At 44.8% G+C, this 23,700-nt stretch overlaps 1 protein-coding gene across 1 annotated transcript; it reads right to left on the bottom strand.

The window, feature by feature from the left end:
• Positions 1-786: 786 nt before the first annotated feature.
• On the bottom strand, positions 787-14,261 carry LRAT (lecithin retinol acyltransferase). The gene is made up of 2 exons (XM_038755165.1): positions 13,749-14,261; positions 787-1,340 (listed from the first exon to the last, which is right to left on the bottom strand). The coding sequence occupies exons 1-2, from the start codon at positions 14,259-14,261 to the stop codon at positions 1,188-1,190; spliced, it is 666 nt and encodes a 221-aa protein (XP_038611093.1). The 3' UTR covers positions 787-1,187.
• Positions 14,262-23,700: the final 9,439 nt, after the last annotated feature.

Raw genomic sequence — 23,700 nt, 5'->3', positions numbered from 1 at the left:
GTTGCGGGGGCTCCTTAGAAGTATGTTAACCATACAAAACATTTAGACATAGGAAGAGAAACACCTGAGTAGAAAGGTTAGTATATGCAAGAAAATTTGTTTTTAATTACACAGCACAAAAAAAATCCTCTGATAATATGCCATTCAATGGTATGCACGTGAAATAGCTCTCCAAAAGACAAAACTTTAAATACAGATTATTCTTAGTGTTGAAAGAAGCTGCTATTCCAAAACGTTTCTGCACTTCTCACCATGCTTTATAACGTCATGTTGGTTCAATTATGAACAAGAGATGAACTAAATTGGCCTTTTTTTCCAATCTTCTCTTTAAGACATGTTTTTTAAACCTTCTTACCAACCAATTATTTGAGTCCTACATCTTCCAACCTCCCCCACAGTGATTTAAATTGACCGCAGTGACACTTAACATAGAAAAAAAATTGGTAATGAGCTGCAGATTTCTCTTCCACTAACCTAAATCAAGTTATTCATGATGTTAGTAGGTGTTTTTGCAATGAAATGGTTTAGAAATTTTCTGAACAACTTCAGTTCACTTGATTTGTATCTGAAGCAGTTACTGACAAAGTTAAATTCCTGGAACAAAAAAAGAAGAGTTTCCACCCCAGCAAATAGGAGTTGAGATTCAAAACAGGATGTTTAGTAATTAGTTTTGCTAATCACTAAATAAAAACATATGCACATTTCCATTTGAATGGAAATGCTTTCATGTTCACTATTCAGTCCCATTCTAATAATCTGCACTATTAGTTACATTTTTTTTACATCTTTTTAAAGCTACATCGACATTTCCACCCCCCTGATTTGAACATTTTAATCTCCTAATTCTCGCATGCCCACAAAATAGAACATGGACAAAAATCTCACAAAATGTCACAAGTGACCGAAATATCAAGAAATGGTTTTGCAGTACTGGCCGTCTCAGCATTTGACCGTGTTTCATGTTCCCAGGATCTGGAAGGTGCTTTAAAACCTTAACTGCCTGAAAACATTCAGAAAGTCTGGCTCTTGGGCTTACACAGTAAGCACTCTGTGTGATTTTTAATCACATCTTTATCCAGAACACAATGCTACAGGTCACTTTTTTATATATATAATGCTTATTCAGGTTTGTGCTCTAGAAATATAACATTTGTTTAGAAGATACACAGAGACACTGGATTGCACAGTTAGCCAGCCATCCATAAGCAAAATGGAATAAAGATTGCAGGAAGGGTTGTATAGGGAGCCAAGCCCAGATAGACTATTGATGCCAATCCCAGGATTGCTGAAGCGAGAACACTTCTCTGATCACGAATAATTGTCTTCACATTCTCGCAAAACTGCAAAATAAAGCAGAAAATCATGTTTGTAATTAGAATGATTTTGCATATTGAAAATTTTTTAAAAGCTGAGTAATATAACCGTACAATTTTCCTATGGTTTGATCTCTATCTTGAAGGAGAAGCAACATGGCCTAATGGAGACAGCAAGGGCCTGGAAGTTGGAAAGACCTGCGTTCTACTCCTGGCTCTGCCAGTCGCTTGCTTTGTGACCTTAGGCAAGACACTTCATTTCTCTGTGTTTCAGTTTCCTCACCTGTAAAAAGGGGATACCTGTTCTCCCTCCTACTTAGGCTGTGAGCCCCATGCAAGACAGGGACTGTGTCCAACCTAATTAATTTGTATCTACCCCAGCACATAGAACAGTGCTCAACACATAGTAAGTGCTTAAATACCATAAACAAAAAAAGGCGGGGAGAGGGTAGGAAACTAGATGCTAGTCATCCTTTGGACAGTGATAGAGGTATTATGAATTAACTTTCATAACGAGTACCTCTATTAAAGAATGCAGCATGGCTTTGCATGTACATCACAGACAACGAATTCTAAAACAACAGCTTAAATATTATCTGAGGGCACCGGCATAAAAGAAGTAAATGGGACATAAGTAAATCTACCCAAAGTTTATGGTGGCAGGTGGGCTTACAGGAATACAACATTCCCTTCCTCTCAGTCTCACAGCCATTAGATTTACTTCCTCATTAATGAAACTACGGATGTAGCTGCTGGAGAAAAGGGTGGCAGTCGAATTTGGAAATGAAACAAGGCCTCATGAAAGACACATCAGCAGCTACTATATGATCAATGTGAACTTCAGAAATTTTTAAAAAAGTGCTGCAACCCTATTTTAGCAACTACAGAGTGTGTGAGTTCATCGACACATACATTTATATACACAAGTAACAAGCATACCTCCACCGGTGTTACTAGCATTAGAAGTGATTGTTAGCACTGAAAGTGATTCCGTGTATGCTCTCTCTAGACTGTAAACCCCTTGTGGGCTGGGAACCTTGTCTACCAACTCTACTGTACTGTGCTCTCTCAAGCGCTTAGTACAGTGCTCAGCACACAGTAAGACTCAAATACCACTGACTGACTAAGAAATCTATTTCTTTGTGATACAAAAAGCCCAGGTCCGGTTGCCACTCCAGACTAATCAGATGGAGTCATGCGGTGTGACCAAATTTATTGTTGAATTCAATCATATGACCCTCCCCTCAGGTGAAGATAAAGATAGAGAATTAAAATGGTTAATGAATCATATTTACTGAGTGCTTACTCTGTGCAGAGTGCTGCATTAAGTGCTTGGGAGAATACAAAGACTGTGAGCTCACTGGAGGCAGAGAATGTGTCTGTTGTACTCTCCCAAGCGCTTTGCACAGATTAAGCACTCAATAAATATGACTGAATGAATGACCAATAACAGACATTTTCCCTGTCCACAACGAGCTTGCAGTCTAGAGGAAGATTTCTGTGTTCTGCCTGGTAAGAAGAATTTAGGACTTAAAGAAAGCACCTCTTACAGTTGGGAGAGAGGGAGACAGAAGAAAAGCTGCTGTCACCTGAACATCTTAAATCCTAAAAATCAAGTAGGAAGTTAGGAATGCAGTGCAGATTATCCAAGTCACAATTTTTTAAAGGTAATTTAGTGCAGCAAATCCTAAGGGAGCTCCAAAAGTGTTATTTGCCCATTTAAGAGACAAGACTGGACAATGAAATGTTTGCAGTTTTGAAATGAAAAAATATCTTGATACAAACACTTAGCCCTGTAGTATATTTTCAACATAGTTTTCCTTCCTTGCCCGGTAAGACTGCTAAAAAAAAAAAAAAAAAAGAAAAAAAAGTGAGCATAGGGATAACTTGATTGGCGACAGTGGTCGATTTAGGCTCCAGGACAGAAATGTCTGAATTTTTTTCCTTAGTAAAAAATTTACTCTTGTGTAAGAAATGTACCTTCATCCAGTAACACAGTAAAATATTCTAGTTCAAGAAAAAGTACTACAGTTTATCCAGGAAGATAACTTCAGAGGTTATCTAAGTACCAGAATAGAAATAGCGCAAGAAATACTAAAGAATTTTATAAACGTCATTTATGTTCATTCCAAAACCTCAACACTTAAAGTAACATTTGATGAGGCACCAACGTTCTAATAATATTTAGGATTAGCACTACGTTTAAATATAAAAGCTCTTTAGTAGAATCAATCTAGGGGAAAAAAATAACCAAAACTTTATTATTCTTATCCTCTTTCTATCAGGAGCACACAAATATGCCCTGATAATACAAGGCATTTGCAATCAAAGTGACTTCTGTCGTTCTGTAGGGGTGGGGGGAAAAGCCAGAATACTCCAGGACAAGCAGACAATAATGAGTGTTAGTATTCTGTTAACTGCAGTGCAAACATACAGTAGCTCCAAGCCTGGAAACCAGGCCTCCTTCAGTACCAGTGACCTACTTCTCAGAGAGCACAGCTCCTATATCTGGAACTGTAAAATTTAAGGTACGTTAAGATTTTTCTTTTCAACACAGCCTAGCTGCCAGCCAAATTATTTGTTAGATTATTCAGACTGCGTGTACAGAAAAAAAACAAACTCAATTAGACTGGAGGTGCTAGGCAATAACAGCAATTATACAACTTCTCTGCCTCTGTAAAACCTGGCAGACATTTCAGTGATGAAAAGGAACTCCATGGGTAATTCATGCAGATTAAATATTTTACTTCTTTTTAAAAAGGAGGGAGACACAGGCAGAGAAATAGCACTTTCTCTGTTCCCATACAGAGTTTTATACACAGTGCTGTGTGCCACGAAAGGGTAACTCCTAATTACCAGAGAGAAGTACTGTTTTTCCTCTGAGAAGTGACTTACTTGGTTCCTAAATAAAACTGACGTATTTCCTTTTGTACACTTTTGGGGCCAGGACGCTAAGCTTGGTGAACTGCCCTAGAGTGTGCTGCTGTGAGACCTGATTCTTTGCACAATGTTGCAACTGTGCCACTCCTTTATTTGGAAAAGATGCTATATCCTTTCCAGGTTCTGCCTATTATAAGCTAAATAAGGCACCCAATGAATTCATTAATTTTTACCGTAAATTAAAAGTTACCACTGGGTCTCGTATTTTTCAAAGTAGCCAAAAGAGATTGGTTGACTTTTAAAGAGATGTATTTTGCTACAATAAAGGAACAGCTACTTGAAGTTAACACCGTAGGCGAAGCACTGCATTCTGAAAATCCTGCTTGACCTCTGAATTTTATGGGACTAGAACGGAACACACACAATTCCCATTCCAGAAATAAACCTGGACTGGCTCCTCAAAAAGTGTCAAATTAAGGCAAACAACTCCGGAATCAAGCTTTTGAAAACGGATACTCGCTAGCCACAACCGTCCAGGTGCTTTAAGTAATCAAAATCCAAACCAGAAAGGGTCACTCGTTTTACGCCCATGGTTATTCCAGACACCTATTTACTCACAGGAATTTTCCAGTTTCAGTGATTAATTATGCCATAAAGTGTGAATAAGCAGGCGCAGCTTCATGACAGATTTTGTTCCCTCACCTTAGTTACTAATTGTCTTACAGTCCTAAATTCTAAGGAGGACCAAGAAGTATTTTAGAAAGTCATTCTAGAGCCTTGGCTCGGACAAGTCTGCGAGGTTTACGAATTCCGGGCCTCGAGTCTTTCCGTCTCCAAGTTGGAAGTTCGAAAGCCCTGTCGACGCTTGACCTAAGAGAGTGGGAATTGCTTCCCCGGTTTTCAGGCTAATGGGTAAAGGATGCTCTACCTGAAACAGGAGAATTACAAACCCCGGGGATGGAACCTTAAATCCCAGGGAAGATGCTACCCCTTCGTATCAGAGTGGGGTTGGAAGCCTAAGTTAAAAGATTCAGTGCAGCTCGCTAAAGGGAAGCTATTTGAGTCTTCCTCTAAGTCATGGGAGTTTTTTTGGTATTGTTTTTTATAATGATAATTGTGGTATTTATTTATTTTACTTGTACATATCTATTCTATTTATTTTATTTTGTTACTATGTTTAGTTTCGTTCTCTGTCTCCCCCTTTTAGACTGTGAGCCCACTGCTGGGTAGGGACTGTCTCTATATGTTGCCAACTTGAACTTCCCAAGCGCTTAGTACAGTGCTCTGCACACAGTAAGCGCTCAATAAATACGATTGATGAGGATGTTAAGCCTGGCACTACACTAAGCACTGACAGGTAAATAGGGTTGGACACAGTACCTGTCCCACGTGGGGCTCACAGTCCTAATGCCCATTGTGCAGATTCATTCAATCGTATTTATTGAGCGCTTTCTGTGTGCAGAGCACTGATGACGAACAGAGGCCCTGAGAAGTGAAGTGACTCGTCCAAGGTCACACAGCAAACGGGAGGATTAGAATCCATGACCTTCCGACTCCCAGGCCCGTGCTCTATCCACCACGCCACGGTTTTTTTAGGGCTAAACTGTCCTTTCTTCACAGAGCCCGCAACCCCTTGCGCACTTAGACACAAACACACACAGACACACAAATGCGGGGAAGCGGACGAGCGCGGCGTGGGTCCCTGTCGGTTCCCTCCGAGTGACGCTCACGGCTCTAAACGAATAAGGCGCGGTCCGGGAGGGTTTGACTCACTCATTTGTCTTTATTGAGCGCTTACTGTGTGCAGAGCACTGTACTAAGCGCTTGGAAAGTACAATACAGCAATAGAGATAATCCCTGCCCACAACGCACTCACAGTCTAGAAACGGGGGAGACAGACATCAAAACAAGTACACGGGCATCACCAGAAATCAACGGAATTGGAGATATTCTTTCATTCGTGCAACCGTCTTTATTGAGCACTTACTATGTGCAGAGCACTGTACTAAGCGCTTGGGAAGTACAATTCAGCTGTGAGCGCCCCGTGGGACAACCTGATCACCTTGTAACCTCCCCTGCGCTTATAACAGTGCTTTGCACATAGTAAGCGCTTAATAAACACCATTATTATTATTATTATTATGTAGAGACAATCCCTGCCCACAATGGGCTCACAGTCTCAGAAGTAAACAGGCATTAATATAAATAAACAGAACTACAGATACGTACATAAACACAAAAGTGCTATGAGGCGGGGAGGGGAGGTAATGATAATACTAATGATGATATTTGCTAAGTGTTTACTATGTGCCAAGCACTGTTCTAAGCGCTGGGGTAAACCAAAGGTCATCAGATTGTCCCACGCGGGGCTGACCGTCTCACTCCCCCTTTTACAGATGAGGTGAGGCCCAGAGAAGTGAAGGGACTTGCCCAAGGTCACACAGCAGACAAGCGGTGGGGCCGACATTAGAACCCTTATTTTGTTAATATGTTTGGTTTTGTTCTCTGTCTCCCCCTTCTAATAATAATAATGATGATGACATTTATTAAGCGCTTACTATGTGCAAAGCACTTTTCTAAGCACTGGGGGGGTTATAAGGTGATCAGATTGTCCCATGGGGGCTCACAGTTTTAATCATCATTTTACAGATGAGGGAACAGAGAAGTGAAGTGACTTGCCCAAAGTCACGCAGCTGACAATAGGCAGAGTAGGGATTTGAACCCACGACCTCTGACTCCAAAGCCCGTGCTCTTTCCACTGAGCCACGCTGCTTCTCTACTGTGAGCCCACTGTTGGGTAGGGACCGTCTCTATATGCTGCCAACTTGTACTTCCCAAGCGCTTAGTACAGTGCTCTGCACACAGTAAGCGCTCAATAAATACGATTGATTGATTGAACCCACGACCCGATCTGTTTCCCAAGCCCGGGCTCTTGTCGCTAGGCCCTGCTCCTTCTCTAGGGCAAAGGGGTCGAGTGGGGAGCTGAGGAAAGGGGGGCTTAGTCCCGGAAGGCCTCCTGGAGGAGGTGAGCCTTCCGTGGAGCTTCAAGGGTGATTGTCGCAGCCCTTTCCCTCCATCCCGGCCCCCCCGGGGTGGCGGGCGGGCGAGGGTGAGAAGCAGCGTGGCTCGGTGGAAAGAGCCCGGGCTTTGGAGTCAGAGGTCACGGGTTCGAATACCAGCTCTGCCAACTGTCAGCTGTGTGACTTTGGGCGAGTCACTCACCTTCTCTGGGCCTCAGGGACCTCATCTGTAAAACAGGGATGAAGACTGTGAGCCCCCTCCGTGGGACAACCTGATCACCTTGTAACCTCCCCAGCGCTCGGAACAGTGCTTTGCACACTGTAAGTGCTTAACAAATGTCATCATCATTATTATTATTCTTCAATCATTCACTCATCCCATCCCATCGTATTAGAGAAGCAGCGTGGCTCGGTGGAAAGAGCACGGGCTTTGGAGTCAGAGGTCAGGGGTTCAAATCCCAGCTCCGCCAACTGTCAGCTGTGTGACTTTGGGCAAGTCACTTCACTTCTCTGTGCCTCAGTTACCTCATCTGGAAAATGGGGATGAAGACTGTGAGCCCCCTGTGGGACAACCTGGTCATCTTGTAACCTCCCCAGTGCTTACAGCAGTGCTTTGCACATAGTAAGCGCTTAACAAATGTCATCATTATTATTATTATTCAATCATTCATTCATCCCATCGTATTGGAGAAGCAGCGTGGCTCGGTGGAAAGAGCACGGGCTTTGGAGTCAGAGGTCAGGGGTTCAAATCCCAGCTCTGTCAACTGTCAGCTGCGTGACTTTGGGCAAGTCACGTCACTTCTCTGGGCCTCAGTTACCTCATCTGGAAAATGGGGATTAGGTCTGAGCCCCACGTGGGACAATTGATTACCTTGTATCTACCCCAGCGCTTAGAACAGTGCTTTGCACGTAGTAAGCGCTGAATAAATATCATCATCATTATTATTATTATAACTCAATCATTCACTCATCCCATCCCATCGTATTAGAGAAGCAGCGTGGCTCAGTGGAAAAAAGCACGGGCTTTGGAGTCAGAGGTCAGGGGTTCAAATCCCAGCTCCGCCAACTGTCAGCTGTGTGACTTTGGGCAAGTCACTTCACTTCTCTGGGCCTCAGTTACCTCATCTGGAAAATGGGGACTAAGTCTGTGAGCCCCACGTGGGACAACTTGATTACCCTGTATCTGCCCCAGCGCTTAGAACAGTGCTTTGCACATAGTAAGCGCTTAATAAATGCCATCGTTATTATTATTATTGTGGGGATGAAGACTGTGAGCCCCCCGTGGGAAAACCTGATCACCTTGTAACCTCCCCGGCGCTTAGAGCGGTGCTTTGCACATAGTAAGTGCTTAGCAGATGCCATTAGCATTATTATTATCCAATCGCTCACTCATCCCATAATAATAATAATAATGATGGTATTTGTTAAGTGCTCACTATGTGCAAAGCACTGTTCTAAGCGCTGGGGGGGGATACAAGGTGATCAGGTGGTCCCACGTGGGGCTCACGGTCTTAATCCCCATTTTCCAGATGAGGGAACTGAGGCCCAGAGAAGTGAAGTGTCTTGCCCAAAGTCACACAGCTGACAATTGGCAGAGCCGGGATTTGAACCCCTGACGTCTGATTCCAAAGCCCGGGCTCTTTCCACTGAGCCACGCTGCTCCCATCCTACTTATGGAGCGGTTCCCGTTCGCGGGGCAATCAATCAATTGTATTTCTTGAGCGCTTACTGTGTGCAGAGCACTGGACTAAGCGCTTGGGAAGTCCAAGTTGGCAACATATAGAGACAGTCCCTACCCAACAGTGGGCTCACAGTCTAAAAGGGGGAGACAGAGAACAAAACCAAACATACTAACAAAATAAAATAAATAGAATAGATACGTACTAGTAAATAGAGTAATAAATATGTACAAACATATATCCATATATACAGGTGCTGTGGGGAATCAATCAATCATATTTATTGAGCGCTTACTGTGTGCAGAGCACTGTACTAAGCACTTAGGAAGTCCAAGTTGGCAACATATAGAGGCAGTCCCTACCCAACAGTGCGCTCACAGTCTAAAAGGGGGAGACAGAGAACAAAACCAAACATACTAACAAAATAAAATAAATAGAATAGATAGCATCATCAATTGTATTGAGCGCTTACTGTGTGCAGAGCACTGTACTAAGCGCTTAGGAAGTACTAAATAGAGTAATAAATATGTACAAACATATATCCATATATACAGGTGATGTGGGGAATCAATCAATCGTATTTATTGAGCGCTTACTGTGTGCAGCAGCGTGGCTCGGTGGAAAGATCCCGGGCTTTGGAGTCAGAGGTCATGGGTTCAAATCCCGGCTCTGCCACTTGTCAGCTGTGTGACTTTGGGCAACTCATTTAACTTCTCTGTGCCTCAGTTCCCTCATCTGTAAAATGGGGATTAAGACTGAGAGCCCCATGTGGGACAACCTGATCACCTTGTATCCCCCCAGTGCTTAGAACAGTGCTTTGCACATACTAAGCACTTAACAAATACCATCATTATTTTTCCCCTTTTAGACTGTGAGCCCACTGTTGGGTAGGGACTGTCTCTATATGTTGCCAATTTGTACTTCTCAAGCGCTTAGTCCAGTGCTCTGCACACAGTAAGCGCTCAATAAATACGATTGATGATGATGATGCAGAGCACTGGACTAAGCGCTTGGGAAGTGGAAGGGAAGGGAAGGAGGTAAGATGAGGGGGATGGAGAGGGGGAGGAGGAGGAGAGGAAGGAAGGGGCCGAGTGTGGGAAGGCCTCCCGGAGGAGGTGAGCTCCGTGCAGTAGGGCAGCGCACTAAGCATCTGGGCGGCCGTACCTTGTCGGCCTGGGGGCTGTTGGGCGCCCCGTATCTGCAGTAGGTCGTCGTCAGTCGTATTTATTGAGCACTTACTGTGTGCAGAGCACTGTACTAAGCGCTTGGGAAGTACTAAATAGAGTAATAAATATGTATAAACATATATCCGTATATACAGGTGATGTGGGGAATCAATCGTATTTATTGAGCGCTTACTGTGTGCAGAGCACTGTACTAAGCGCTTGGGAAGTACTAGAGTAATAAATATGTACAAACATATATCCGTATATACAGGTGATGTGGGGAATCAATCAATCGTATTTATTGAGCGCTTACTGTGTGCAGAGCACTGTACTAAGCACTGGGGAAGTAGAAGGGAAGGGAAGGGAGGGGAAGGGGAAGGAGGTAAGATGAGGGGGATGGAGAGGGGGAGGAGGGGGGAGAGGAAGGAAGGGGCCGAGTGTGGGAAGGCCTCCCGGAGGAGGTGAGCTCCGTGCAGTAGGGCAGGGCGCTAAGCGTCGGGGCGGCCGTACCTTGTAGGCCTGGGGGCTGTTGGGCGCCCCGTATAATAATAATAATAATAATAATAATGTTGGTGTTTGTTAAGCGCTTACTATGTGCAAAGCACTGTTCTAAGCGCTGGGGTAGATACAAGGTAATCAGGTTGTCCCACTAGGGGCTCACAGTCTTCATCCCCATTTTACAGATGAGGGAACTGAGGCCCAGAGAAGTGAAGTGACTTGCCCAAAGTCAAACAGCTGACAAGTGGCGGAGCCGGGATTTGAACCCATGGCCTCTGACTCCAAAGCCCGGGCTCTTTCCACTGAGCCACGCTCTGCAGTAGGTCATCGTCAATCGTATTTATTGAACGCTTACTGTGTGCAGAGCACTGTACTAAGCGCTTGGGAAGGGGGAAGGGAAGGGGAAGGGAAGGAGGTAAGATGAGGGGGATGGAGAGGGGGAGGAGAGGGGGAGGAGGGGGAGAGGAAGGAAGGGGGCGAGTGTGGGAAGGCCTCCCGGAGGAGGTGAGCTCCGTGCAGTAGGGCAGCGCACTAAGCGTCCGGGCGGCCGTACCTTGTCGGCCTGGGGGCTGTTGGGCGCCCCGTATCTGCAGTAGGTCGTCGTCAATCGTATTTATTGCGCGCTTACTGTGTGCAGAGCACTGTACTAAGCGCTTGGGAAGTACTAGAGTAAAAAATATGTACAAACATATATCCGTATATACAGGTGATGTGGGGAATCAATCAATCGTATTTATTGAGCGCTTACTGTGTGCAGAGCACTGTATTACGCGCTTGGGAAGGGGAGGGGAAGGAAGGGGAAGGGGAAGGAAGGGGAAGGGAGGGGAAGGGGAAGGGAGGGGAAGGGGAAGGAAGGGGAAGGGGAAGGAAGGGGAAGGGAGGGGAAGGGAGGGGAAGGGAGGGGGAGGGGAAGGGGAAGGGGAAGGAAGGGAGGGGAAGGGGAAGGAAGGGGAAGGGAGGGGAAGGGAGGGGAAGGGAGAGGGGAAGGGGAAGGGAGGGGGAGGGGAAGGGGAAGGGAGGGGAAGGGGAAGGGGAAGGGAGGGGAAGGGGAAGGAAGGGAAGGAAGGGGAAGGAAGGGAAGGAAGGGAAGGGAAGGAGGTAAGATGAGGGGGATGGAGAGGGGAAGGAGGGGGAGAGGAAGGAAGGGGGCGAGTGTGGGAAGGCCTCCCGGAGGAGGTGAGCCCCGTGCAGCAGGGCAGGGCGCTAAGCGTCGGGGCGTCCGTACCTTGTCGGCCTGGGGGCTGTGGGGCGCCCCGTATCTGCAGTAGGTCGTCGTCAATCGTATTTATTGAGCGCTTACTGTGTGCAGAGCACTGTACTAAGCGCTTGTACAAACATGTATCCGTATATACAGGTGATGTGGGGAATCAATCGTATTTATTGAGCGCTTACTGTGTGCAGAGCACTGTACTAAGCGCTGGGGAAGTAGAAGGGAAGGGAGGGGAAGGGGAAGGAGGTAAGATGAGGGGGATGCAGAGGGGGAGGAGGGGGAGAGGAAGGAAGGGGGCGAGTGTGGGAAGGCCTCCCGGAGGAGGTGAGCTCCGTGCAGCAGGGCAGCGCGCTAAGCGTCGGGGCGTCCGTACCTTGTCGGCCTGGGGGCTGTGGGGCGCCCCGTATCGGCAGTAGGTCGTCGTCAATCGTATTTATTGAGCGCTTACTGTGTGCAGAGCACTGTACTAAGCGCTTGGGAAGTACTAGAGTAAAAAATATGTACAAACATATATCCGTATATACAGGTGATGTGGGGAATCAATCAATCGTATTTATTAAGCGCTTACTGTGTGCAGAGCACTGTACTAAGCGCTTGGGAAGTACTAGAGTAATAAATATGTACAAACATATATCCGTATATACAGGTGATGTGGGGAATCAATCAATCGTATTTATTGAGCGCTTACTGTGTGCAGAGCACTGTACTAAGCGCTTGGGAAGGGGAAGGGAAGGGAAGTGGAAGGGAAGGGAAGGGGAAGGGGAAGGGAAGGAGGTAAGATGAGGAGGATGGAGAGGGGGAGGAGGGGGAGAGGAAGGAAGGGGCTGAGTGGGGGAAGGCCTCCCGGAGGAGGTGAGCTCCGTGCAGTAGGGCAGCGCACTAAGCGTTTGGGCGGCCGTACCTTGTCGGCCAGGGGGCTGTTGGGCGCCCCGTATCTGCAGTAGGTCGTCGTCGTCGTCGTCAGTCGTATTTATTGAGCGCTTACTGTGTGCAGAGCACTGTACTAAGCGCTTGGGAAGTACTAGAGTAATAAATATGTACAAACATATATCCATATATACAGGTGATGTGGAGAATCAATCAATCGTATTTATTGAGCGCTTACTGTGTGCAGAGCACTGTATTACGCGCTGGGGAAGGGGAAGGGGAAGGGGAAGGAAGGGGAAGGAAGGGGAAGGGGAAGGGGAAGGGGAAGGAAGGGGAAGGAAGGGGAAGGGGAAGGGGAAGGGGAAGGGGAAGGAAGGGGAAGGAAGGGGGGAAGGGGAAGGGGAAGGAAGGGGAAGGGGAAGGAAGGGGAAGGGGAAGGAAGGGGGGAAGGGGAAGGAAGGGGAAGGGGAAGGAAGGGGAAGGGGAAGGGGAAGGAAGGAGAAGGGGAAGGAAGGGGAAGGAAGGGGAAGGGGAAGGAAGGGGAAGGGAAAGGAAGGGGAAGGGGAAGGAAGGGGAGGGAAGGGAAGGGGAAGGGAAGGAGGTAAGATGAGGGGGATGGAGATGGGGAGGAGGGGGAGAGGAAGGAAGGGGCCGAGTGTGGGAAGGCCTCCCGGAGGAGGTGAGCTCCGTGCAGCAGGGCAGCGCGCTAAGCGTCGGGGCGGCCGTACCTTGTCGGCCTGGGGGCTGTTGGGCGCCCCGTATCTGCAGTAGGTCGTCGTCAATCGTATTTATTGAGCGCTTACTGTGTGCAGAGCACTGTACTAAGCGCTTGGGAAGTAGAAGGGAAGGGAAGGGAAGGAGGTAAGATGAGGGGGATGGGGAGGAGGGGGAGAGGAAGGAAGGGGGCGAGTGTGGGAATCAATCAATCGTATTTATTGAGCGCTTACTGTGTGCAGAGCACTGTACTAAGCGCTGGGGAAGTGGAAGGGAAGGAGGTAAGATGAGGGGGATGGCGGGGGGGGGAGAGGAAGGCAGGGGGCGAGCGTGGGAAGGCCTCCCGGAGGCGGCGAGCCCCGCGCAGCAGGGCAGGGCGCTAAGCGTCGGGGGGTCCGTACCTTGTCGGCCTGGGGGCTGTGGGGCGCCCCGTATCTGCAGTAGGTGACGAAGTGCTCGCAGTTGTTCCAGAGCAGGCTGTAGGAGGTCATGCCCAGCAGCGTCTCCGCCCTCCTGGCCACCTCGTCGTTGGCCAGCGCCCGCTTGCCCAGCGCCCGGTCCAGGTGGTTGACCAGCACGGCGGCGCCGTAGGCGAAGTCGTCCACCGTGTCCACCCGGACGCTGGCCACCTTGCCCAGGACGCCCAGGATGAGCCGCTGGTTGGACACCACCTTCTGCGTCCGCCGCCGGTCCTCCGTGAGGGCCAGCAGGATGTCGGGCATCAGGTGGGCCACCCGGTCGTCGCCCAGGTAGATGCCGTAGTGGGTCAGGTGGGTGCGGGCCACCTCCAGGACGTCGCCCCGCAGGAGGGCGGGGCGGCTAAGGCCCGACCCCCCGCCCTCCGGACGGCCGCCGGCCGGCACCGACCGCTTCTCCAGCAGCACGGCCCCCGCCTCCAGCGCGGGGGGCTTCATCCCGGGGGGGCGCGCGGCTCCCCTGCGGACCGGGCGCGGACCGGGCGCGGACCGGGCGCGGACCGGCGCGGATGGGCGGTGCGCGCCTCGCCGGCCCTTTTAGCCCCGCGGCGGGGGCGGGGCCGGCGCGGGCCCGGCCCACCGGGGGCGGAGCCAACCCCCCCCCCAACTCGGCCTGCCTTTATCAATCAATCAATCAATCAATCGTATTTATCGAGCGCTTACTGTGTGCGGAGCGCCGGACTAAGCGCTTGGGAAGTCGGCAACATAGGGAGACGGTCCCTACCCAACAAGTGGGCTCACAGTCTAGAAGGGGGAGACAGACAACAAAACATATTAACAAAATAAAATAAATAGAATAGATATGTACAAGTAGAGTGGTAAATATGTACAAATATATATACATATATACAATCAATCGTATTTATTGAGCGCTTACTGTGTGCAGAGCGCTGGACTAAGCGCTTGGGAAGTCCAAGCTGGCAACATACGGAGACGGTCCCTACCCAACAAGTGGGCTCACAGTCTAGACGGGGGAGACAAAACCAAACATACTGACAAAATAAAATAAATAGAATAGATGTGGACAAGTAAAATAAATAGAAATAATAAATATGTACAAATATATATACATATATACAATCAATCAATCAATCAATCAATCGTATTTATTGAGCGCTTACTGTGTGCAGAGCACTGGACTAAGCGCTTGGGAAGTCCAAGCTGGCAACATAGAGAGACAGTCATCATCATCAATCGTATTTATTGAGCGCTTACTGTGTGCAGAGCACTGGACTAAGCGCTTGGGAAGTCCAAGCTGGCAACATAGAGAGACAGTCATCATCATCAATCGTATTTATTGAGCGCTTACTGTGTGCAGAGCACTGGACTAAGCGCTTGGGAAGCACAAGCTGGCAACATAGAGAGACAGTCATCATCATCAATCGAATTTATTGAGCACTTCCTGTGTGCAGAGCACTGGACTAAGCGCTTGGGAAGTCCAAGCTGGCAACATAGAGAGGCAGTCATCATCATCATCATCATCATCAATCGTATTTATTGAGTGCTTACTGTGTGCAGAGCACTGGACTAAGCACTTGGGAAGTCCAAGCTGGCAACATAGAGAGACTGCCATCATCATCAATCGTATTTATTGAGCGTTTACTGTGTGCAGAGCGCTGGACTAAGCGCTTGGGAAGTCCAAGCTGGCAACATACGGAGGCGGTCCCTACCCAACAAGTGGGCTCACAGTCTAGAAGGGGGAGACAAAACCAAACACACTGACAAAATAAAATAAATAGAATAGAAACGTACAAGTAGAGTAATAAAGATGTACAAACATATATACATATATACAATCAATCAATCAATCAAACATTTATTGAGCGCTCACTGTGTGCAGAGCGCCGGACTAAGCGCTTGGGAAGTCCAAGCTGGCAACATACGGAGACGGTCCCTACCCAAGTGGGCTCACAGTCTAGAAGGGGGAGACAAAACCAAACACACTGACAAAATAAAATAGAATAGAAATGTACAAGTAAAGTAAATAAATAGAGTAATACATATGTACAAACATATACACATAGAAGGGGGAGACAAAACCAAACACCATACTAACAAAATAAAATAAATAGAATAGATATGTACAAGTAAAATAAATAAATAAATAGAGAAATATGTACAAACATATATACATATATACAATCAATCAATCAATCAATCGTATTTATTGAGCGCTTACTGTGTGCAGAGCACTGGACTAAGCGCTTGGGAAGTCCAAGCTGGCAACATAGAGAGACAGTCCCTACCCAACAAGTGGGCTCACAGTCTAGAAGGGGGAGACAAAACCAAACATACTGACAAAATAAAATAAATAGAATAGAAATATACAAGTAAAATAGAGTAATAAATATGTACCAACATATATACATATATACAATCAATCAAACATTTATTGAGCGCTTACTGTGTGCAGAGCGCCGGACTAAGCGCTTGGGAAGTCCAAGCTGGCAACATACGGAGACGGTCCCTACCCAACAAGTGGGCTCACAGTCTAGAAGGGGGAGACAAAACCAAACATACTGACAAAATAAAATAAATAGAATAGATATGGACAAGTAAAGTAAATAAATATAGTAAATATGTACAAACATATATACATATATACAATCAATCGTAGTTATTGAGCGCTTACTGTGTGCAGAGCGCCGGACTAAGCGCTTGGGAAGTCCAAGCTGGCAACATACGGAGACGGTCCCTACCCAACAAGTGGGCTCACAGTCTAGAAGGGGGAGACAAAACCAAACATACTGACAAAATAAAATAAATAGAATAGATATGGACAAGTAAAGTAAATAAATATAGTAAATATGTACAAACATATATACATATATACAATCAATCGTAGTTATTGAGCGCTTACTGTGTGCAGAGCGCTGGACTAAGCGCTTGGGAAGTCCAAGCTGGCAACATAGAGAGACTGTCGTCATCATCATCATCATCAATCGTATTTATTGAGCACTTACTGTGTGCAGAGCGCTGGACTAAGCGCTTGGGAAGTCCAAGTTGGCAACATATGGAGACGGTCCCTACCCAACAAGTGGGCTCACAGTCTAGAAGGGGGAGACAAAACCAAACATACTGACAAAATAAAATAAATGGAATAGATATGGACAAGTAAAAGAAATAGAGTAGTAAATATGTACAAATATATATACATATATACAATCAATCGTATTTATTGAGCACTTACTGTGTGCAGAGCGCTGGACTAAGCGCTTGGGAAGTCCAAGTTGGCAACATATGGAGACGGTCCCTACCCAACAAGTGGGCTCACAGTCTAGAAGGGGGAGACAAAACCAAACACACTGACAAAATAAAATAAATAGAATAGAAACGTACAAGTAGAGTAATAAATATGTACAAACATATATACATATATACAATCAATCAATCAATCAAACATTTATTGAGCGCTTACTGTGTGCAGAGCGCTGGACTAAGCGCTTGGGAAGTCCAAGCTGGCAACATACGGAGACGGTCCCTACCCAACAAGTGGGCTCACAGTCTAAACGGGGGAGACAAAACCAAACATACTGACAAAATAAAATAAATAGAATAGATATGGACAAGTAAAGTAAATAAATATAGTAAATATGTACAAACATATATACATATATACAATCAATCGTAGTTATTGAGCGCTTACTGTGTGCAGAGCGCTGGACTAAGCGCTTGGGAAGTCCAAGCTGGCAACATAGAGAGACTGTCGTCATCATCATCATCATCAATCGTATTTATTGAGCGCTTACTGTGTGCAGAGCGCTGGACTAAGCGCTTGGGAAGTCCAAGCTGGCAACATACGGAGACGGTCCCTACCCAACAAGTGGGCTCACAGTCTAGAAGGGGGAGACAAAACCAAACATACTGACAAAATAAAATAAATGGAATAGATATGGACAAGTAAAAGAAATAGAGTAGTAAATATGTACAAATATATATACATATATACAATCAATCGTATTTATTGAGCGCTTACTGTGTGCAGAGCGCCGGACTAAGCGCTTGGGAAGTCCAAGTTGGCAACATATGGAGACGGTCCCTACCCAACAAGTGGGCTCACAGTCTAGAAGGGGGAGACAAAACCAAACACACTGACAAAATAAAATAAATAGAATAGAAACGTACAAGTAGAGTAATAAATATGTACAAACATATATACATATATACAATCAATCAATCAATCAAACATTTATTGAGCGCTTACTGTGTGCAGAGCGCTGGACTAAGCGCTTGGGAAGTCCAAGCTGGCAACATACGGAGACGGTCCCTACCCAACAAGTGGGCTCACAGTCTAAACGGGGGAGACAAAACCAAACATACTGACAAAATAAAATAAATAGAATAGATATGGACAAGTAAAGTAAATAAATATAGTAAATATGTACAAACATATATACATATATACAATCAATCGTAGTTATTGAGCGCTTACTGTGTGCAGAGCGCTGGACTAAGCGCTTGGGAAGTCCAAGCTGGCAACATAGAGAGACTGTCGTCATCATCATCATCATCAATCGTATTTATTGAGCGCTTACTGTGTGCAGAGCGCTGGACTAAGCGCTTGGGAAGTCCAAGCTGGCAACATACGGAGACGGTCCCTACCCAACAAGTGGGCTCACAGTCTAGAAGGGGGAGACAAAACCAAACACACTGACAAAATAAAATAAATAGAATAGAAACGTACAAGTAGAGTAATAAAGATGTACAAACATATATACATATATACAATCAATCAATCAATCAAACATTTATTGAGCGCTCACTGTGTGCAGAGCGCCGGACTAAGCGCTTGGGAAGTCCAAGCTGGCAACATACGGAGACGGTCCCTACCCAAGTGGGCTCACAGTCTAGAAGGGGGAGACAAAACCAAACATACTGACAAAATAAAATAAATGGAATAGATATGGACAAGTAAAAGAAATAAATAGAGTAGTAAATATGTACAAATATATATACATATATTCAATCAATCGTAGTTATTGAGCGCTTACTGTGTGCAGAGCGCCGGACTAAGCGCTTGGGAAGTCCAAGTTGGCAACATAGGGAGACGGTCCCTACCCAACAAGTGGGCTCACAGTCTAGAAGGGGGAGACAAAACCAAACACACTGACAAAATAAAATAAATAGAATAGAAACGTACAAGTAGAGTAATAAAGATGTACAAACATATATACATATATACAATCAATCAATCAATCAAACATTTATTGAGCGCTCACTGTGTGCAGAGCGCCGGACTAAGCGCTTGGGAAGTCCAAGCTGGCAACATACGGAGACGGTCCCTACCCAAGTGGGCTCACAGTCTAGAAGGGGGAGACAAAACCAAACACACTGACAAAATAAAATAAATAGAATAGAAATGTACAAGTAAAGTAAATAAATAGAGTAATACATATGTACAAACATATACACATAGAAGGGGGAGACAAAACCAAACACCATACTAACAAAATAAAATAAATAGAATAGATATGTACAAGTAAAATAAATAAATAAATAGAGAAATATGTACAAACATATATACATATATACAATCAATCAATCAATCAATCGTATTTATTGAGCGCTTACTGTGTGCAGAGCACTGGACTAAGCGCTTGGGAAGTCCAAGCTGGCAACATAGAGAGACAGTCCCTACCCAACAAGTGGGCTCACAGTCTAGAAGGGGGAGACAAAACCAAACATACTGACAAAATAAAATAAATAGAATAGAAATATACAAGTAAAATAGAGTAATAAATATGTACCAACATATATACATATATACAATCAATCAAACATTTATTGAGCGCTTACTGTGTGCAGAGCGCCGGACTAAGTGCTTGGGAAGTCCAAGCTGGCAACATACGGAGACGGTCCCTACCCAACAAGTGGGCTCACAGTCTAGAAGGGGGAGACAAAACCAAACACACTGACAAAATAAAATAAATGGAATAGATATGGACAAGTAAAGTAAATAAATAGAGTAGTAAATATGTACAAACATATATACATATATACAATCAATCGTATTTATTGAGCGCTTACTGTGTGCAGAGCGCTGGACTAAGCGCTTGGGAAGTCCAAGCTGGCAACACAGAGAGACAATCATCATCATCAATTGTATTTATCGAGCGCTTACTGTGTGCAGAGCGCCGGACTAAGCGCTTGGGAAGTCCAAGTTGGCAACATAGGGAGACGGTCCCTACCCAACAAGTGGGCTCACAGTCTAGAAGGGGGAGACAAAACCAAACACACTGACAAAATAAAATAAATAGAATAGATGTGGACAAGTAAAATAAATAGAAGTAATAAATATGTACAAACATATACATATATACAATCGATCAATCAATAATATTTATTGAGCACTTACTGTGTGCAGAGCACTGGACTAAGCGTGAACAAAGCCAAACATACTAACAAAATAAAATAAATAGAATACAAATGTACAAGTAAAATAAATAGAGTAATAAGTATGTACAAACATGTGTACATATATACAATCAATCGATCAATCGTATTTATTGAGCGCTTACTGTGTGCAGAGCGCTGGACTAAGCACTTGGGAAGTCCAAGCTGGCAACATAGAGAGACTGTCCCTACCCAACAGTGGGCTCACAGTCTAGAAGGGGGAGACAAAACCAAACACACTCTCAAAATAAAATAAATAGAATAGAAACGTACAAGTAAAGTAAATAGAGTAATAAATATGTACAAACATATATACATATATACAATCAATCGTAGTTATTGAGCGCTTACTGTGTGCAGAGCACTGGACTAAGCGCTTGGGAAGTCCAAGTTGGCAACATACAGAGACGGTCCCTACCCAACAAGTGGGCTCACAGTCTAGAAGGGGGAGACAAAACCAAACACACTGACAAAATAAAATAAATAGAATAGAAACGTACAAGTAAAGTAGAGTAATAAATATGTACAAACATATATACATATATACAATCGATCAATCAATCAATCGTATTTATTGAGCGCTTACTGTGTGCAGAGCGCTGGACTAAGCGCTTGGGAAGTCCAAGCTGGCAACATACGGAGACGGTCCCTACCCAACAAGTGGGCTCACAGTCTAGAAGGGGGAGACAAAACCAAACACACTGACAAAATAAAATAAATAGAATAGAAACGTACAAGTAAAGTAAAGTGAGTAATAAATATGTACAAACATATATACATATATACAATCAATCGTAGTTATTGAGCGCTTACTGTGTGCAGAGCACTGGACTAAGCGCTTGGGAAGTCCAAGTTGGCAACATACAGAGACGGTCCCTACCCAACAAGTGGGCTCACAGTCTAGAAGGGGGAGACAAAACCAAACACACTGACAAAATAAAATAAATAGAATAGAAACGTACAAGTAAAGTAGAGTAATAAATATGTACAAACATATATACATATATACAATCGATCAATCAATCAATCGTATTTATTGAGCGCTTACTGTGTGCAGAGCGCTGGACTAAGCGCTTGGGAAGTCCAAGCTGGCAACATACGGAGACGGTCCCTACCCAACAAGTGGGCTCACAGTCTAGAAGGGGGAGACAAAACCAAACACACTGACAAAATAAAATAAATGGAATAGAAATGTACAAGTAAAGTAAATAAATAGAGTAATAAATATGTACAAACATATATACATATACACAATCAATCAATCAATCAATCAAACATTTATTGAGCGCTTACTGTGTGCAGAGCACTGGACTAAGCGCTTGGGAAGTCCAAGCTGGCAACATAGAGGGACTGTCCCTACCCAACAAGTGGTCTCACAGTCTAGAAGGGGGAGACGGAGAACAAAACCAAACATACTAACAAAATAAAATAAATAGAATAGAAATGTACAAGTAAAATAGAGTAGTAAATATGTACAAACATATATACATATATACAATCGATCAATCAATCGTATTTATTGAGCGCTTACTGTGTGCAGAGCGCTGGACTAAGCGCTTGGGAAGTCCAAGTTGGCAACACATGGAGACGGTCCCTACCCAACAAGTGGGCTCACAGTCTAGAAGGGGGAGACAAAACCAAACATACTGACAAAATAAATAGAATAGATATGTACAAGTAAATAGAGTAATAAATATGTACAAACAAATATCCATACATACAGGTGCTGTGGGGAATCAATCAATCAATCAATCGTATTTATTGAGCGCTTACTGTGTGCAGAGCACTGGACTAACCGCTTGGGAAGTCCAAGCTGGCAACATATGGAGACGGTCCCTACCCAACAAGTGGGCTCACAGTCTAGAAGGGGGAGACAAAACCAAACATACTGACAAAATAAAATAAATAGAATAGAAATGTACAAGTAAAATAAATAGAGTAATAAATATGTACATATATACATATATACAATCAATCAACCGTATTTATCGAGCGCTTACTGTGTGCAGAGCACTGGACTAAGCGCTTGGGAAGTCCAAGCTGGCAACATAAAGAGACAGTCATCATCATCAATCGAATTTATTGAGCGCTTACTGTGTGCAGAGCACTGGACTAAGCGCTTGGGAAGCACAAGCTGGCAACATAGAGAGACAGTCATCATCATCAATCGAATTTATTGAGCACTTCCTGTGTGCAGAGCACTGGACTAAGCGCTTGGGAAGTCCAAGCTGGCAACATAGAGAGACAGTCATCATCATCAACATCATCATCATCATCAATCGTATTTATTGAGCGCTTACTGTGTGCAGAGCACTGGACTAAGCACTTGGGAAGTCCAAGCTGGCAACATAGAGAGACTGCCATCATCATCAATCGTATTTATTGAGCATTTACTGTGTGCAGAGCACTGGACTAAGCGCTTGGGCAGTCCAAGCTGGCAACATAGAGAGACAGTCCCTACCCAACAGTGGGCTTACAGTCTAAAAGGGGGAGACAGAGAACAAAACCAAACGTACTAACAAAATAAAATAAATAGAATAGAAATGTACAAGTAAAATAAATAGAGTAATAAATATGTACAAACATATATACATATATACAATCAATCAATCAATCGTATTTATTGAGCGCTTATTGTGTGCAGAGCACTGGACTAAGCTCTTGGGAAGTCCAAGCTGGCAACATAGAGAGACAGTCATCATCATCATCAATCGTATTTATTGAGCGCTTACTGTGTGCAGAGCACTGGACTAAGCGCTTGGGAAGCCCAAGCTGGCAACATAGAGAGACAGTCATCATCATCATCAATTGTATTTATTGAGCACTTACTGTGTGCAGAGCACTGGACTAAGCGCTTGGGAAGTCCAAGCTGGCAACATAGACAGTCATCATCATCATCATCATCATCAATCGTATTTATTGAGCACTTGCTGTGTGCAGAGCACTGGACTAAGCACTCAGGAAGTCCAAGCTGGCAACATAGAGAGACAGTCATCATCATCATCAATCGTATTTATTGAGCGCTTACTGTGTGCACAGCACTGGACTAAGCGCTTGGGAAGTACAAGCTGGCAACATATAGAGACAGTCAGTCCCTACCCAACAGTGGGCTCACAGTCTAGAAGGGGGAGACAGACAACATTCATTCATTCAATTGTATTTATTGAGCGCTTACTGAAGACTCTCTATCAATTGATTGATTGATAGAAGGGGGAGACAGACAATCAATCAGTCAATCGTATTTATTGAGCGCTTACTGTGTGCAGAGCACTGGACTAAGCGCTTGGGAAGTCCAAGCTGGCAACATAGAGGGACAGTCCCAACGGTGGGCTCACAGTCTAGAAGGGGGAGACAGAGAACAAAACCAAACATACTCACAAAATAAAATAGAATAGATAGGTACAAGTAAAATAATAGATATGTACAAGTAAAATAAATGAATAAATAAATAGAGTAATAAATATGTACAAACATATATACATAT

The sequence above is a fragment of the Tachyglossus aculeatus genome, chromosome 12 (assembly GCF_015852505.1).
Source record: "Tachyglossus aculeatus isolate mTacAcu1 chromosome 12, mTacAcu1.pri, whole genome shotgun sequence".
Classification (NCBI taxonomy): Eukaryota; Metazoa; Chordata; class Mammalia; order Monotremata; family Tachyglossidae; genus Tachyglossus; species Tachyglossus aculeatus.
Note: the sequence above shows the minus strand (reverse complement) of the source record. Positions and strands in the feature narration are given on the sequence as shown.